General features: G+C 52.3%; 1 protein-coding gene across 1 annotated transcript; it reads right to left on the bottom strand.

Annotated features, from left to right (window-relative positions):
• Positions 1-611: 611 nt before the first annotated feature.
• On the bottom strand, positions 612-12,553 carry CCNT1 (cyclin T1). Its single transcript, XM_036399970.1, has 9 exons — positions 12,381-12,553; positions 10,947-11,028; positions 10,585-10,713; positions 9,783-9,843; positions 8,375-8,437; positions 7,513-7,558; positions 4,154-4,317; positions 3,748-3,818; positions 612-2,805 (listed from the first exon to the last, which is right to left on the bottom strand). The coding sequence occupies exons 1-9, from the start codon at positions 12,551-12,553 to the stop codon at positions 1,435-1,437; spliced, it is 2,160 nt and encodes a 719-aa protein (XP_036255863.1). The 3' UTR covers positions 612-1,434.
• Between the last annotated feature and the right edge of the window lie 80 nt (positions 12,554-12,633).

Below are 12,633 nucleotides of genomic sequence, written 5' to 3'. Positions count from 1 at the left end.
CCGGGACAGAACCGGGGCGGATCCTGGGCCAGGATACCGGGGGAGAGGGGATCCCGGGACAGAATGCCGTGGCGGGGGTCACGAGATAGGACCGGGGCAGATCCCGAGCCAGGGTCCTGGGACACGACACCGGGGCGGGGGTCCCGGGCCAGGACCCCGGGAGGGGGTAGTCCCGAGCCAGGACACCGGGGGGATTCCCGTGCTAGGACACCGAGGTGGGGGTCCTGGGACAGGACACCGGCCCAAAACCGGGTAGAGAGGGGGAACAAGCAGGGACCCGGCGTGTTTTGGCTCCGGGTCAGGAGATGCTCGTGGCAGGCCCAGCTCGGTCCCAGAGCACCACCCTGGGACCCTCCGGCATCACTCGGTGCCCTCCCGGTTTCCCAAGCCTGCCGCGAACCGACAGAGCCTCGACATCCCGGGAGGAGCCGCCTCCAAGAGAGGCTCCAAAAGAGGGAAGGGAAGCAAGGGATGGGCCTGCCCAGAGCCTGAAATCTGAGAATTGGTCCCAAAACTGGACCAAATCGGTCCCCAAATCCTTGGAGGGGGTTTGGAAGCAACAAATCCTCCTAAAAACGAGCTCGACATGGAACAAGAGTTTCCCAAAAGCATCCAGAGACCACCCATTTATTGAAAGTCAGAAAAGTCAAGTCTAAAAAAGAAAGGAAATAGGGCTTTTTTCCCAAATATTCAACCCAAACCCTGGCAGGTCCCCTGGCCCTGGGCTGAGGTTTCAGGAGGAGCTGTTCCAGCTCAGCTGGGAACAGCCATGTGCCAATTGATTCCCTGAAGAGCTGCCCCGGGCATGGTGCCTACAGGACCAGCCTGGCACTTTCTCATCCCAGATCCCACTGGGAACTCTGCCCCCAGGGTTTCCAGAGGAAATCCAGGGATCTGCAGGAAGGGAGCAAGGCATGGAGACAGGATCTCGAACCAGAACAGGTGCAGGGGCAAGGAAACACAACCCATGGGAGGGAAAACAGCTCCCGTCACCTGGGATTCCCTCAGCCCTCCACATCCCTCCATCCCCCAATAAACTCAACACCAATGCCTCAAATGGAACCTCCCCAAAAGTCCCCCTGGGCTCTGCCACAGCCCCTCGAAATTAAACGGAACCAAACCACTGAGATATAAGTTAATGCTTAAATTATTTGTAAAACATCTTAAATTTTCTGTGACATATTTTAAATATCCCCCATGTTCCCCAGATGGGGGGGTCAAAGCCCAACACTAACTGGGAGCCTATGGGGGAAAGGGAGGAATAGAGAAAGGGTTCCTTATCCTTTCACAGCTTTTAACAACTAAATATCAATAATAAAAGTTATATTATAATAAAATAAGTTCTTCGTGAGGCAGTGGAGATCAAAAAGCCCTTAGAAAAGCCCCGCGGGTTTGGGCTCGGGCTCTGGACTCAGTAGTAAAAAGGGGGAGGGGTTATTTGGGGAGGGGAGGCAGCGGAGGGGGCGGTTCCGAGGGCAGAGGGGGCGGTCGGGGCTTGTCCGTGTTGCTGGCAGCTCTGGAGCTGCTGGAAGCCCGGGGGTTCAGGAGCTCGTACGAGTGGAATTCGAAGGCTGGGGGCTGGGTGGGCTGCATGCCCTGAGCGCTCAGCAGCGAGTGCAGCATGTTCACCGTGTCCTGATAGTCACTGGCCTGGCTGACGTTGTGCCCGTTGGCCCCCGAAGGCCCCTTGTCCGATTTGTGAGCGCCCCGAGCTTTGCTGGGCTGCGATAAATCCGAGCTGTGCCCGGGCAGATGGGCAGCCCCGGGCAGGTGAGCGTATGGGAACGGCACTCCGGGCCCTTTGGAGACTTTGCCCACCTTGGGCTGGTGCTCGTGGGCCATGGCCGGGGGCTCCTCGGGCAGGGGTCTTTTGCGGGTGGGGGCGAGAGGCCCGTAGCCCTTGTGGGGGGCGGCGGCAGCGCCGGCTTGGGCGCCGTGCTTGGAGTCCCCCGGGCGTTTGGCCGCGGTGCTGGGGCCGGCGCCGAGCTGGGCGTGCAAGTGTTTGTGCGAGTGGTGGTTGTGGTGGTGGTGGTGGTGGTTGGATGAGTGGCCCTTGTGCTTCTCTTTGTACTCCCTGCTCTTCCCGCTGCTGCTCTCATCTGCAGAGCTGTGTCTGTCTCCGGGAGCCGGCACCTTGAGCCGCATCTTGATATCCTCCTGCTTGGAGGGGATCGGCCTCTCCCCGCCTCCCGCCACCGCTGGGATCCTCATCTTGAGAGCTTTGTCACCCTTGTCGGTGCCGGGTGGGTTCTCCTGCCCCGTGCTGGGGATTTTCAGGACGATTGGGGAGGGGTTGCTGTCCTGCTGCCCTTCCCTCTCCCTCTGCTGCTGCACCAGGAGGTTTTGAGCGGCGTAGGCGTATTGGGAGCGCACGTTTGCCTCCATGTTCTCCAGCTGCCGCTTCTGCGCCGCCAATTCCTCAGCGTGCTTGGCCCGGTATTCCTTGAGGGACACCTTGGCTGAGGGTGCATTCTTGGTGCTCTGCTTGGGGTAGGCAGCACCATCCTGCTGCTGGTGCTCAGTGCCTGATGTGCCCTCGTTAGTCCTGTGGATGTCCAGCTTGGCCGGGGGGTGCCAATGATCCGCCTGCGAGGGATCAGCAGCGCTCGGCTCCCCGGGGGAATCGGCCGAGGCCGGGAGCGCCGGCCCCGCTCCGGCCGTGGAGGACGTGGACATGCTCATGAGCCCGGCGATGTTCATGTCCGAGCTGTTGTTCCTGGAGATCATGTTGAGGATTGTCTGCTCTGACAGGTTCTCGTCGTCGCCGTGGTCGTCGGTTTTGGATTTCCTGGCTGCTTGAGAGGCCTGGAATTAAACAAATCAGCAGGTGTTTACTTGGGGTGTTGCTGGAGTTGGTGTAATCCAAGCAGCTCACCAGGACAGTGCAAGGTCTTCTTTACAGACAGATCCACTTTGTTCCCATCCCTCCTTGTGGAAAAATTCCCAACCCCTGGAAGCAGGGCTGCTAATGCAGCTGGAAAACCAAAGTTCTGTACAAGTTAATTCAAAACAGGTGAATTCAAGCACCATGAGCATCACCCACAGCATCCAAATTCCACACACAATTTCTGTACAAGTTAATTCAAAACAGGTGAATTCAAGCACCACGAGCATCACCCACAGCATCCAAATTCCACACACAATTTCTGTACAAGTTAATTCACAAGAGATGAACTCAAGCACCACGAGCATCACCCACAGCATCCAAATTCCACACACAATTTCTGTACAAGTTAATTCACAAGAGATGAACTCGAGCACCACGAGCATCACCCACAGCATCCAAATTCCACACACAATTTCTGTACCAGTTAATTCAAAACAGGTGAATTCAAGCACCATGAGCATCACCCACAGCATCCAAATTCCACACACAATTTCTGTACAAGTTAATTCACAAGAGATGAACTCGAGCACCACGAGCATCACCCACAGCATCCAAATTCCACACACAATTTCTGTACAAGTTAATTCACAAGAGATGAACTCGAGCACCACGAGCATCACCCACAGCATCCAAATTCCACACACAATTTCTGTACCAGTTAATTCAAAACAGGTGAATTCAAGCACCATGAGCATCACCCACAGCATCCAAATTCCACACACAATTTCTGTACAAGTTAATTCACAAGAGATGAACTCGAGCACCACAAGCATCACCCACAGCATCCAAATTCCACACACAACTCCCTCCCTTGCTGTCCTGCATGGTGATGAATCCCAGCCTGTGGCCAAGGTTCTTACCCTCCAGTTCCGGATCCGTTTCAGCCGGCTGGGAGTTTTCTCAAGGATTTGCAGGAATTCATGAGTCAGTTCTGCAGAGGAGACACAAACCCAAGCAGGAGGGTCAGAACAGCCCCAGTCCAGCAGGACAACCCCCTCATCTGAGAGATGGAGCTACTGGTGGGATGGAGCTGTGACAGGAGGGACATTCTGACAATCTGACCCATTCAAACTCCTTTCTCTGTGGTGCTGCTGCCCTGGAAAACCTCAGCAAGCCCTGAACTCCTGGAGCCCGTGAGGTGATGTTGGAACCATCAGACCCTCCAAGGACCAACGATGCCAAAATCATTTTTTAAGAGCCTTTTGCAGGAAAAAAAAAAAAACAAAAAACCAAAAAAAAACCAAAACACCTCTCTCCCAAACTTACCATCTAAGAGCTCCAGAGTTACAGTGCCATCAACGTACTCCCACCAGTGCTTCCCGTCCGTGGAGACTGGGATCTCCCAGTTGGACCACTTACAGGCCAGGTGGATACAGACGCAGGCCACAACGGGAGGGGTGTACTGCAGGCTGAAGGTGGTCAGGTGCAGGCTGACATCACCAGGAGAGAAAACAAAAATCCATCAACTCCCACGTCTGAGCTGCAGATCCACGCGGGATACTGGGGGGATGTGGCCCTCTGGAGCACCCCAGAAGGACCCTCAGGCACCACAGGCAGCTCCATCCTGCTCCAGCACAGCTTGTTCGGCCTTGATTTGTTACAGGGAGTTTGGGTTCTCTTTCTCTCCATCAGTTTTTTGTAGAGGTGATTTGGGAGCTTTTCTGAGAGGGGAAAATGACTGGGAATCTGCCCAGCCCCACCTGTGCTCTGAGGAGAAACTCATCCTTGTTTTGCCACAGGAAATTTGGGATCTCCTCCACCAATTTCCCTGTTTATCCCTCTTTTCATGCAGGAAATTTGGGATTCCCCTCCAAGGGGGGGGAAAAAAAAATCACTGGGCACCAGCCCCACCTCTGCTTGTGAAGAGAAATTTGTCCATTTTTTAGCTCATCCCCATTTTGCTACAGGAAATTTGGGATCTCCTCCACCAATTTCCCTGTTTATCCCTCTCTTGATGCAGGAAATTTGGGATCTCCCTCCAAGGGGGGAAAAAAGTCACTGGGCACCAGCCCCACCTCTGCTTGTGAAGAGAAATTTATCTGGTTTTTTGCTCATCCCTGTTTTGTTACAGGGAGTTTGGGTTCTCTTTCTCTCCATCAGTTTTTTGTAGAGGTGATTTGGGAGCTTTTCTGAGAGGGGAAAAGCACTGGGGATCTGCCCAGCCCCACCTGTGATCTGAGGAGAAACTCATCCTTGTTTTGCCACAGGAAATTTGGGATCTCCTCCACCAATTTCCCTGTCTATCCCTCTTTTGATGCAGGAAATTTGGGATTCCCATCCAAGGGGGAAAAGTCACTGAGGACCAGCCCCACCTCTGCTCGTGATAAGAAATTTTTCTGCTTTTTTGCTCATCCCTGTTTTGCTACAGGGAGTTTGGGTTCTCTTTCTCTCCATCAGTTTTTTGTAGAGGTGATTTGGGAGCTTTTCTGAGAGGGGAAAATGACTGGGAATCTGCCCAGCCCCACCTGTGCTCTGAGGAGAAACTCATCCTTGTTTTGCTACAGGAAATTTGGGATCTCCTCCATCAATTTCCCTGTTTATCCCTCTCTTGATGCAGGAAATTTGGGATCTCCTCCACCAATTTCCCTGTCTATCCCTCTTTTGATGCAGGAAATTTGGGATCTCCTCCATCAATTTCCCTGTTTATCCCTCTTTTCATGCAGGAAATTTGGGATTCCCATCCAAGGGGGGAAAAAAAAAATCACTGGGCACCAGCCCCACCTCTGCTCATGAAGTAAATTTGTCCATTTTTTAGCTCATTCCCGTTTTGCTACAGGAAAGTTGGCATTTCCTCCATCTCTGTTCATTCTTGCTTTGCTACAGAAAGATTTGGGATCTCCTCCACCGGTTTCCTTGTTCATCCCTGTTTTGATAGGGAAAATTTGGGATCTCCAAGGACAAAAGTCAGTCTTGGGGTCACCCGCCAGCCCCACCTCTGTTCTGGGGACAAAACTTCCAAGCACAACTCCCAGATGGCATCCAAGATGCCCTTTTCAGCTTTAGGAAGGGTCTGGTTCTTCCCAAAGGATTTTTAGGAATACACTTTATGCTCAAGAGAACCTGAGCCAGTTGATCTATAAAATATTTTCATTAATAAATTGATTTTCCACGTGGCCATGAGTGCTGGGAGTGTGTGGGCAGCACCAAGAACAGGAGAACTGAGGGATTATGAGGATCCTGCAGGGACACCAGAGCTTAAGGAAACACAGAAACCAAGTCTTGAGTGTGGCATTTGCCCACTCCTGAATAGGGATTTTGCCACTGAGCCCCCACATGGCACCATCTCCTCAGCACCTTTTTCATCAGTGAAAAGTGGGGAGGTTGAAGTTTGGCATCTACAACCAAAAAAATCCTCAATTTCATGGCTACTGGGTTTATGCAGAGAAATTCAGAACCTTGGGAGAGCAAATTCAAGGACAACAAAAAGCCTCAACCCTGCCAGAATGAAACCAAAGGGAACACAAGGATTAATTAAATTAAAGTTCATGCCAGAACTGGCTCTCTCAGGCAAAACCAAAGCTCTTCTTCACACTTTCTGCCTGGATTTCCCTCAATTACAGCCTTAACTCCTAATCCCATGGCTTTGAAATTCTGGCTGTGGGGATAAACCAGGTTTTAGGGCTGTGTTTACCCAAATTTCAGCACCAGCACCTTCCCGAGGCCTGAAATCCACAGGGTGCCCTTTGGAGCACAAAAAAAAACCTTCAACAAACACTGAAGGTGAGCAGGAAACACCTCCCAGGTGGAAAAAGGGAAATCACGTGCCCAGACATTCCCAGACACAGCTTGGAGGCATCTCCAGCCCTGCAGCTTCACCTGTGTTGGCACCTAAACCACTTTTCCCTGAGTAATTTCCTAAAAATTCAGTGTTTTTCACGTCTGTTTGTCTGTTCCAAACATGAACTCTGTGATTTGCCTGAAGTTGATAATCCAGGAAATTAAATTTAGAAATAATCCCAATAAAAGCGCTGGCATCAGGCTGGCAGTGAAAATTCAGGGACAAAAGAAAGTAGAGGAAGAATCTGGGGCTGATTTTCATTTTCAGGGAAAATTGAAGGACAAAACAAGCAGAACTAAGAACTTAGGGCTGATTTTCATTTCCAGGGAAAATTTAGGGACAAAACAACCCAAATGAAGAACCTGGGACTGATTTTTCTTTCCAGGGAAAACTTAGGGGCAAAACAACCCATACAAAAAAAACCTTGGGGTTGATTTTTTCTTCATTTATGCCCCAAACCACCTATTTTTTTTTTTTGAGGAACTTTGAATATTCATGGACAACTTCCACAGCACCTTGTTGAAAACTCTTCAACACCCAGAAATAAGCAAGAAAAAATTTATATATTCATTTCCCCTCCAGCTTTCTGGTTTGTGTGGGTTTTTTTTTTTTTTTTTTCAAACTTTCACAACTAAATTCCTATTAAATAAGCAGTGAAGCTCCTGAGTATCCCATCTGCCTTATTTTCCAGATTATTTTACCCAGCAGCTGGCAGGAAAAAAAGGCTGGAACCCTTTCTTAAGGCTCTTCCTGTGGGATTCCCAGCTGCTCCCAGGCTGAGCGATGCCTCTGGAGCCACAAGCAGAAGATAAATGATCAAGCAATTATAAAATTATAAAATAATAACCTGTTTGTAGCCATGAAATAGGAAGTTTGTGCCAAGTCCTTGCTGGCTGCAAGAAAAAAAGGAAAAAATAAGAACAATCAGGGTGTTATTTGCATATTTTTCATGGTTTTTTTAGTGCAAGAACCACGGGCCACCCACAGATTGACCAGGCCACAGCCACAAGGAGTTGGGGAATTGCTGCTCACTGAGAGCTTTGTGTGGTTCAGAAGGGCCTAAAAACCATCTAAAATGCCTGAACCATCTGAAAATGCCTTTGTTTTGAGAATCAGAGGGATGGATCAGCTCTCCTGGGAGGAAAAGCTGGGAGAATTGGGAATTTTCAGCCTGGAGAAGGCTCTGGGGTGACCCTGTTGGTGCCTTTCAGGTTCCAAAAGAGCTGAAGTGGGGCTCTGGAGTGGCAGGAATGGTTTTTCACTTGGAAAAGGTGAGAATAAAATGGGATATTGGAAAGAAATCCCTCCCTGTGAGGGATCCCTTTGAGAATCAGAGGGATGGATCAGCTCTCCTGGGAGAATTGGGATTATTCAGCCTGGAGAAGGCTCTGGGGTGACCCAGTTGGTGCCTTTCAGGTTCCAAGAGAGCTGAAGTGGGACTCTGGGGTGGCAGGAATGGTTTTTCACTTGGAAAAGGTGAGACTAAGATGGGATATTGGGAAGAAATCCCTCCCTGTGAGGCTGGGGAGGCCCTGATTGTCCAGAGAAGCTGTGGCTGCCCCATCCCTAGAGGTGTCCAAGGCCAGCTTGGAACAACTTGGACAAGTGGAAATTGTCCTTGCCCTCCCAACCCATTCCAGGCTTCTGGGAAGCTCTGGATCAATCCCAGCTGGATATTTCCCCATATTTTCCTCCCAATTCCCTCTCACCTCGGACAAGCTGGGTGCACTTCACCACATGGGTGTGAGGATGGTCAATGGTGATCTCAAACCCTGAAAGGACACAGACAAAGAACCATCAGAACCAGCAGCACAGCCCTGGATTTGTTTTTCCTGCACCCCTTCCCTCCTACAGCCCTGCAGGAATAGAGGAGCCCATTTTTTCCTGTATCCAGAAGCCTCAAGTTTGTCCAGCTACAAACTCAGAAGGTCCCTGCTGCTGCCAGACCTCCCAGCTTCTGAAAGGCCTCACTGGAAACAAAACAACTATTAAAGGTTTTAAAAATAGCAAAACAAAAGCCTCTTGAAGCAGCTGGGAGGAAGGCAAAGACAATGGCATCTGCTCCAAGGGATTTCTCTCACCCAAAAAGCTGAGAGGAAGCAGATTGTTTTCCCTTTGAATGGGCCTAAAGCATTGAGGACAACCGAGTTTAATCCTGGCTCCTGCTTCCTCCTCACTTTGGGAATTCTGTTTGAAAGAGGGAAAAAAAAATAAAGAATTCCAATTGGTCCATGTGCACAGCAGATCTGCAGAATGTTCTGGGAGAATTGGGGTGTTTAAAAAGGCCCCTGGAGAACTGAGAGGCTGCAGAATTGGGCTGGGTTTAGCCACAGGCTTGTGGCTCACAGCACCTCTGCCCCCACTGAAGGAGGGACACGGAGTCTGCTCTGAATCCAGTCAGGAATAACAAATCCTGCTCTTTTGGAGGGAAAATCTACCTAAAAACTGCCTCTGAAACAGAACATTTGTTAGTGAACACAACTTTGAACAGTACATTAGATAAAGAAACAGGGCACCAGCTCCACCAGCCACAGCCCTACGTGGAGACTCCCAAAAATACCCAGAAACTCCTCCTGGTTTGTTGAGCTCTGGGGATTTTCCCCTATTTCATTATTTGATCAAAATATTCACTTCTAACCCATTTTTTAAGACATTTCTCAGTACAAACTGCTTCCTGCAACAGAACTGGAGTATTATGGCCTGGAATTGGATCTTTAAGGTCCCCTCAAACCCAAACCATTCCATCATTCTATAATTCTTTTTTAAGACATTTCTCAGTACAAACTGCTTCCTGCAACAGAACTGGAGTATTATGGCCTGGAATTGGATCTTTAAGGTCCCCTCAAACCCAAACCATTCCATCATTCTATAATTGAGCTGGAAAGCACAACCCAGGACAAAAAAAAAAATCGATGTTTCAAACAGCACAAAATCCTGATTTTTTTAGGGAAAAAAAAAACAAAAACACCACCAGTGACAAACCACACTTAAATCTCTCAGCAATGAGCCTGGCACAGGTTACACCTGCAAAATGGATGTTAAAAACAGGGTTTGTTGTGTGCACTCTGTGGAATTCTCCTGGCTCTGGGGTTCGTCCGGCCGCTCCGAGGAACTTACCCAGGGTCTGTAGGATTATGCTCTCTAGAATGACCAGGTCTTGGGCTTGTTGCAGGTAAGCCTGGGGTTGAGAGGACAGGCAGGTTACTCATGGAGAGGCACTCTGATCAAGCCTGCACATTCCTAACACCCTTCTCTCCAAGGCAAAAATGGGAATTTCCCTGCACGGGGGAAATGGCAGAGATTCCCTGCAAGCGTTCGAGGCCAGGCTGGATGGAGCTCAGAGCAAGATGGAAAATGTCCCTGCTGGTGGCAGGTGGGTGGAATGGGATGGGATTTAAGGTCCTTGCAACCCAAAACTTCTGGAGATTCTAAGAAAGAGGGATCAGAGTGTTTGGGGGGCTCTGGGTGCTGGTCCCCCACAGGAGCAGTGCAGGAATCACCTGCTTTTCCTGCTTGTTTTTAAATTTTCTGGAAATTTCCCTGGAAAAAGCTGCCTCTTCCAGCAGGACTCACTGCTCAGCTCCAGCTAAAAGGGGCTGTCTGGAGAGATGAGGGATCAGCAACGTTTTTAACCCACTGAGACAGGAGCTGGCACAAACTTCTGCCCCAGTGGAGCTCCTCTGCAGCACTCCAGGGACACTGGCACACAGCACACCTGGATCCAGGTGTGCAGCAGAGCAGAAAAAAGCTTTGCACAGATGGGGGAAGCCCAAATCTCTGCAGCAGGAGAGGTTGGATGGAGAAGCTGCCCCTGAACACCTCAGGAGGGTGGAGGAGCAGCAGGAGGCACAAGATTCCAATGCCATTCCCACTCCTCCAGCTGTCCCAGCACATCCCAAGCCTTCCTCCCCACACTCACCTCACTCTTGGTGTCCAGCAGAGGCTCCTGGGGGTGCAGACAGGCATGTGCCACCTTGATGACGTGCTCCAGCTTCCGAGGCTGCTCCTCCACCTTGGCTGCCAGGAAAAGAGCTGCTGGCACCACTGACTGTGGAGGAAAATGCTCTGTTTGCTTAAAAAGCCACTAACAATTCAAAATTCAAACAAATCAACCAGGTGGAATCTCAATATTCCTTCAGAGAATGAAGGCTGTTCACGCCTGGCCACCACCAGGAGGGACAAAAGGGTCCCTCTGCCTTCCCAAAACTCCTCCCAAGGTGGGTTCCCCTCCCCAGGAGTGGATTTGGGGGTTCCCAGCACCCCCCAGATCCCAGCACTCACATTCCTGTGGAACTGGGTGAAGGACTGCACCATGTAGAAGCGATGCATGTACACGATGGCTGTGTTGATGGTGAGCTGGGAGCTGGGAATGGGGTTAAGGAAAAACACAGAAACCCCCAGAACCCTCAAACAGGCCCAGGGGAGCCCCTGGAACAAACCCCACACACCACCAGCAGCAGGATGGGACAGGCTCCCCTCACTCCCAGGGCACTTCCCTGCATCCCAACACAGCTCTCCTGAACCCCAAAACGGGCTCAGTGCTCCCCATAACCAAGCTGAGCCTTCTTAACACCCCCAGGAGAGCTCTCCCTGCTCCCAAAACGGGGTCTCCTTGATCCCAAACAGGCTCAGCTGTCCCTGCTCCCAAAATCCCTTTTAGGATTTGCTTTGTCCTAAAATAAGCTCAGCTTTCCCAGGCCCTTGTGGACTGAGCTTTCACAACACCTCAGTACAGCTTTTCCTACTCCTCTAACCGGATTTCCTCAATCCCAAAATGGGCTCAGCACTCCCCATAACCAAGCCGGGCCTTCCCAACACTCCAGGAGAGCTCTCCCTGCTCCCAAAACGGGGTCTCCTCAATCCCAAACAGGCACAGCTCTCCCTGCTCCCAAAATCCTTTTCAGGATTTGCTTTGTCCTAAAATAAGTTCAGCTTTCCTAGGCACTCGTGGGCTGAGCTTTCACAACACCTCAGGACAGCTTTTCCCATTCCTCCAACCGGATTTCCTCAATCCCAAAACGGGCTCGGCTCTCCCCACTCCCAGGCCGGGCCTTCCCGAGTCACCAGCACAGCTTTCCCTGCTCCTGAAACGGGATTTCCGCGACCTCTAAAGGGGCTCGGCTGTCCCTGCTCCCGCCCTGGCCGTGTCCTCCCTTCCCCGCTCCCGAAATCTCCTCGATCCCAAACCGGGCCCGGCACACCCGGGCCGTGCCGCCGCTCCCTTCCAAGCCTGCCCAAACCTCTCCAACACGCCAGCACAGCTTTCCGTGCGCCCCAAACGCGATCTCCCGAGCCAAAACCGGGAAAAGCGGCTTTGCCCGCCCCGAGAGCCACCCGGGCCTTCCCGACACCGCAGCACCGAGCCGGGGCCGGGTTCTCCTCGATCCCCACAACACTCAGCTCTCCCCACATACTCTCCGGGCTCTCCCCGTACCGACTCCCGGCTCTCCCCTCACTCCCTCCCGGTTCTCCCCTCGTCCCGGTTCTCCCCCCCCCCCGAGAGCCGCCGGGGCCTTCCTGACACTCCAGCACCGAGCCAGGGCCGGGCTCTCCTCGACCCCCACAACACTCAGCTCTCCCCGCACGCCCTTCCCGCTCTCCCGGTACCGACTCCCGGCTCTCTCCTCGCTCCCTCCCGGCTCTCCCCCGTCCCGGCTCTCCCCGCCCCGCCCCGCTCCCACCCGCGGCCTAGCGCGGCCTAGCGCGGCCGGATACACGTTGAGGCGCTGCCCCATGTCCTGCAGCAGGTTAGCCGCCTGCTGCCGGTACGAGAGCTCCTTATCGGGGTCCAAGCCGGCGCGTCGGGATGGGCTCCGCTCCAGCTGCTCGCGGCTGAAGTACCAGCGCCGCCCGGGCCCGGCGCCGCCGCCGCCCGCCGAGGCCTCCATGGCGGCTCTGCGCCCGCGCGGGGGACGCGGCGTGCGCACGCAGCGCGGCGGCGTGATGACGTCAAGCGTCGGGTGGGCGG

This window comes from Molothrus ater, chromosome 30 (genome assembly GCF_012460135.2).
Source record: "Molothrus ater isolate BHLD 08-10-18 breed brown headed cowbird chromosome 30, BPBGC_Mater_1.1, whole genome shotgun sequence".
Classification (NCBI taxonomy): domain Eukaryota; kingdom Metazoa; phylum Chordata; class Aves; order Passeriformes; family Icteridae; genus Molothrus; species Molothrus ater.
This window is presented reverse-complemented; position numbering and strand designations above follow the sequence as displayed.